This window comes from Aplysia californica, unplaced genomic scaffold (genome assembly GCF_000002075.1).
Source record: "Aplysia californica isolate F4 #8 unplaced genomic scaffold, AplCal3.0 scaffold00032, whole genome shotgun sequence".
Taxonomy (NCBI): Eukaryota; Metazoa; Mollusca; class Gastropoda; order Aplysiida; family Aplysiidae; genus Aplysia; species Aplysia californica.
This window is the reverse complement of record NW_004797302.1, coordinates 1,061,355-1,066,804: the sequence shown is the minus strand read 5'-3', so window position 1 is coordinate 1,066,804 and position 5,450 is coordinate 1,061,355. Positions and strand designations below refer to the sequence as shown.

Sequence of the window (5,450 nt, the reverse complement as noted above, 5' to 3'; positions counted from 1 at the left end):
GGGGGGGGAGAGAAGAAGTAAGGCTAAACAGTGGCACTCTCTTACCCCATGTACAAAGATATATACTGTTTTAAATGAAATCTCAATTGCAGAATAAGTTACAAAACTGTGACCTATGATCCACTGCAAGCTGACGTTTCTGGTTATTGGTTCTGCCTCCGATGTGTGAACAGTGACCAAACGCTATAGACAACAATAATATAACGTAAGAGTTTTTTGTACGTATATATATATACTGTCTGATTGTGTTCTTCGGCCAATTTTACGATTTGGAAATAAAATTCTTATATATAACAAAGAAACCCATGTATTCGTTCACTTTTATACATGTTTTATTGATTGGTTGGAGTGTACGCGCAGAAAGCCTTTAAAAGAAAATTAACACATTTTAAACCTCTTCACTGCTGCGTCAACATGTGTCCTCGCTTGTGTTCTCCAAGACTGATTGCTCTAGTGTGGTTTGCTCCTTCTTTCCTATCAAACATCTGTCGTCCTGGTCTTTCCTGCTTCTTGTTTGTGCGTGTCTCTCTTGTAACACCTCTACTAACCTTCGGCACTTGTATGACCTATTGTGTTGCAAGCGCCGTAAAGCTCTTACTAAATCTAAACTGGGAAAAAATGATTCTACTGGCTTATAGGAGAAGTTTCAGGACATTGTCCTACAGCTTGGGCAGTGGCGTCAGTAGCCCAGTGGTTAGGCTACCGGACACGTAATCGTGATATTGTAGTTTCAGGGGTTCGAGCCTCAGCTTGGTCCGACGTTGTGTCCTTTGGAAAGACACTTTACACGAATTTCCCTTTTGGCTCAGTCCTTTCGGAGATGGACGTTAAACTCAGAGGTCTCGCCTCTTAAATTATAACCTTATAGTACTGATAGTGTCGTTAATCCTCTACCATTTCATAATTTGCACAGACTGGGCAGTTGCTTAATATTCTTAGAAGGGCAGATGTTAAGGCTTCGTTGAGAGCTCTCGGGAGCAGACATTTTATCCAGTCAGTACATGTACAAACTTAGATGGAAAAATCTCAGCAATGAAGGTGTGAAAAGGCAAAAAGTCAACTACACAAATTTCAGCAACACTTTGAACGCACAGAATCTAATCAATGGGACGTCAAGAAATATGTTATCATAAAGAAAACATCTCGGATGTTCGAGAAGCATCAAGTTGTTAATATTTCAACCTAAATTGAATGAGATGTAAAACTTTATAAATAAATCTTTTTAAAATCAATCATAACGTGTGTTTGTACATCAAAGAACAAATTCATTTAAAACTGGCTCAGCCGAACAAAGTCAAAGAAGGTGGTTGCTATTTAGATTATACGCTCCAGGGGATAAAAATTTCTTGGATACGCCGCTGGAAATTTTGAAAAACCCTGTACCTGTATCTTGGTTGATTCTTTGGGCTTCCGGCACAAAATTGGTCGCTTTTAAGCACAAGTGGACTATCCCGAAAAATGCTGTTTTGAGAAAATCGAAGGTAAATTTTTGCCCCTTTTTCAGTTTCTCTAAAAGACAAGGAGAGTTTTCTCTATAACAAAACAAAAATACAAACCAACGAAACTAAACTTCTCCTATAGGTAGGGCAATGTCCACTTTTGGTGTAGGTCAAGATTTCTGGAAACCCCCGAAATCTGGGTTCGCCCGCTTGTCCTTAAAAGCGACCAATTAAGCTTCAGTTCTTCGATTGTTTGTGAGTTGTTTCGGAAGACTCGACTGTCTTTCAAAAACTCCAGAAGGGAAAAATTGTACTTTGCTGAATTGGTAATCTTTTTTTAGGTTGCTGTTGTTGTTGAGGATTTTTTAACACATTGTCAACGGCAATGTCATGATTTCGTGCGAAGGACATCAGTCGACCGGAGTCTGTGGTGTAGCGGTTGGGTGCTTCGCCGTCCCACGCAGAAGACCTGAGCTCGATTCCTGCGAGAGGAGAATTTGTATTAAATATCTCGGCATTTCTCCGGGGAAGTTGTATCCCTCTCATTTTCAGCTCGGGTAGGTCCTGACAGGTAGGATCGAAGCCCATCTCCTAAATTATGGTCTAGTTCATGTCGATTTTTTTAAGGGGCATGGTGGGGTCTAGATTTGCGTCACTTTCATTTTCATAAGCTGTATTTACATTCACATGTATATGACTATTCATTTATGATGATTTTTTAAAAGTTTATTTCTTTTCCTTTTTCGGGGGGGGGGGGGGGGCAGATACATGTATTGCCATAGTAGCAAATCATATTTCGACAGTGCTTTCTGGTGAAGGGCTATTTCAATTCTCAACGGCACCGTTAGCCCGAAGACGTCTCCCTCAACGCGTCCAACATCGTTTTGTAAAAAGGAACTTTATCCAGTCTGGGGAACTTCTGGAGTGAAGCTTTTGAGTCGATGTTGAGTAGGGCGGGGTTGCTGCTCGTGAACGGTTCCCACTGAAGTACTTCGCCATTGTTCTCGACTCGTGTCGCAGTGGGGTTTCCCGTTTTTACAAAGTTTGAGACAACGCTTTCTGTCAACAATGCAACAGATCGATCGGCCGGATCAGTGACTCGGTTCTGTAGAATTGCAATTTCTTCGTAGTGCGAAACTCCTTCCCAGGCTGGAGTGACTGTGTCGCTTGCCCTGTAACTAAACTGATATAGATAATGCTTCCCTGAGTTTGAACCCCACAAAGACTGCTCAATTTCCATCACAGCTGGTGCAGCGAAAAGTGTGTCCAACAGCGCATCAAATAATTGGGTGCGAACTGCTATGGGATCAGAGGTGTTGCCTAGGTAAGAATTTGAGACGATGTTAGTGATGTAACTACTGTTTTTGTAGGCGTAAATGCCTTGGAACTTCTCGTAATCTGGCTTGAAGTCATCCCTTGAAATACCGTCGTCATCTGGATCGTATATGAAATATGGCCACTCGCCTGATGCGAAACCTCGGATTGTGTCAACTCGACTAAAATTGCCACTGAGAAAGATATCCAAGGGGTCTTTGGGAAGAAATCCGAACGTATTCTCAACTCTTGGTGATGCCAGAAATTGTACCCCTTTGTGTTTTTGCACTTCAAATGTAGCATTACTAATTGCATTAGCATTTGCATTTTGCAGACATATAAACATCTCTTTCGAGCTAGACTCTGTACAACCCACTTCCTTTCCTAACAAAGTCGTGAATTCTTTCAGGCTTACTTTAGTCCCCGGTCTTTCTACAGTCCAGGGACACAGCGAAAAACCACTCATCATGATGGCTCGCTGGAACAAACCCACAGACAAAGGAGACAAGACGTGAAAGGACACGGAGGCAGATCCAGCGCTGTGACCAGCGATAGTAACGTGACTAGGGTCTCCACCAAAGACGTGGACATATTTCTGCACCCATTTCAGCGCCAGCAACTGATCCAGCATGCCATAATTCCCTGGCATGACGTCATCGCCTGTGGACAAAAATCCAAACGGTCCGAGCCTGTAGTTCATGGCTACTACCACGACGCCGGTAGCGGCCATACTGGACCCATAAGCCTTGTAAGCTCCGCCTTGGAGGAACGCCCCTCCGTGTATCCACACCATGACGGGGTAGGATGAGGAGGAGGAGGACCCGTTCACGCCCGGGGTGAGCACATCCAAAAATAGACAGTCCTCTGATTCATTCGTGCCAGGCTTTGGGGTGATACTCTGAAGGCATCTTGGGGCTTCGTGCAGAGCATATTTGGTCCCTGACCAGCCCGCGGACTCCACCGGTGCTTTGAAACGTCTTTGACCTGAGAAAATCATAATGGTGAATGTGGATAGAAAGCGGAGGAATGCATTTTAGTGTAGAGATGAAAGTGACGGGGGGGGGGGGGGCATAAGACATGAGCTTTTGCTGGTCTCTTAAGTGACGTAGAGAGGGAGAGGTTGAGAGAGAAGTGGGATGGGGGATTAGAGGGAGGGGAGGGAGGTCTGGGAGAGGAGTAGTGGTTAGAGATAGAGTAAGAGCTAAAGCGATAGGTACAGAGAGAGAGAGAGAGAGAGAGAGAGAGAGAGAGAGGGTAGAGAGAGAGAGAGAGAGAGAGAGAGAGAGAGAGAGAGAGAGAGAGAGAGAGAGAGAGAGAAGGGGAGAGACTAACACAAGATTACTTTCGAAACATTTAACAATTTGGAAACCATTTTATCATAAACCAAACCATATCTATCGTTGTTCGTATTTTCCACCAATTACCTTGTCTTTTTTCTTTAAACGACCAATACAAAATACCTTTCAGGAAGTGCGGGTTCCAAATACGCATGTCACATAAAAATTTAAAAAAGTAACCAAAACTTAACACTCACCAGTCGGGGGTTCAGCATAAGGAATTCCTCGGAAAACGTCGATCTTTCGGCCATCTTTCAACGTCTCTCTGGTTCCCCTAATCTCCTGTCCATGGTTCATCAGAACGCTTACATAATTGCTTTGTGGAATCACAGCTTCGACAGCGCCTGCAAGAATGAACAGTGGGAAGAGGCACATGAGGATGGGACGTTGATTTTCTCGGATTCCTTTGTCCATTGTGCTTGAAAACCAAGTTGATTAATGACTGTTCAGGCTACTGCCTGAAAGCTTTCAACATTTTTAAATATCTATCGCAATGCAGTGTCAAAAAGTGGCGCTCGACTCAAAGTCAAGTGAAAACCTTCTGAAAATGAGGTGATACAATAATGAAAGTTCCGGATTTTTAAAAAAATAGGAAAACAAAACAAGGCCAACTGTAGATTTGACAGTAGTGAAAGATAACGTGAAGCAGTCAACATTCAACAGGTCATGTCTGCCTAGAGTTCCAGATAATGCAGTACTTAACTTTAGGTGAAGTTTTCATTTTATCTACTGTCTCTTTCTCAGGCGTCAAGAATGCTTTTTACCATTACATTCCAAGCACACACTGAGGAGAGATAGAGGGATGGGGGAGTGAAGAGAGCGAGACAGGGCAGTGAAAGAGAGAGAGAGAGAGAGAGAGAGAGAGAGAGAGAGAGAGACAGCGGAAGAGAAAGAGTGAGAGAGAGAGAGAGAGAGAAAGAGAGAGACAGCGGAAGAGAAAGAGTGAGAGAGAGAGAGAGAGAGATCCATATTCACTGAAAGCTTGACCGACTTAATTAATTATCTACAGAACAAAAGGAAGGCTATTTTTAGTTTACGTAAGCGTTTTAGATATTAGGTTCGTCGATGATGAGAGACTTTCCACAGACTGTTTACGACAAAGATAAGAACATTGGACATTAATCTGAATATCTTAAATAACGAGAGCAGAAAACTACAACAGCAACAAAAAAGTTGCTGTTAAAAAGAAACCACGAACACTGAAAAAAATAGCGGAATTTATTTAAATACGAAGGCCAGACAATAAAAAGTTTGGAGGAGAGAACAGAAAATGGGGTGAATAGAAGAATACATAAAGGTTTGGAATTGCAAGATCTAGAGAAATATCCGGGGATCAAAATCTGCAAATATTACTAAAATG

The 5,450-nt window shown here is 42.7% G+C and overlaps 1 protein-coding gene across 1 annotated transcript; it reads right to left on the bottom strand.

Moving 5' to 3' along the window:
• Positions 1–1,619: 1,619 nt before the first annotated feature.
• Positions 1,620–4,624, bottom strand: LOC101848019 (cholinesterase 1). Its single transcript, XM_005091572.3, has 2 exons — positions 4,288–4,624; positions 1,620–3,737 (listed from the first exon to the last, which is right to left on the bottom strand). Exons 1-2 carry the CDS (start codon positions 4,502–4,504, stop codon positions 2,284–2,286), a joined length of 1,671 nt encoding a protein of 556 aa, XP_005091629.1. The 5' UTR covers positions 4,505–4,624; the 3' UTR covers positions 1,620–2,283.
• Between the last annotated feature and the right edge of the window lie 826 nt (positions 4,625–5,450).

What these genes read in the sequence shown, in the direction of transcription:
- LOC101848019 (XM_005091572.3), bottom strand. Translation starts at nt 4,504, where the DNA reads ATGGACAAAGGAATCCGAGAAAATCAACGTCCCATCCTCATGTGCCTC. An exon ending in TTATGCTGAACCCCCGACTG is followed by an intron (nt 3,738 to 4,287) that starts GTGAGTGTTAAG and finishes TGATTTTCTCAG; the next exon opens with GTCAAAGACGTTTCAAAGCA.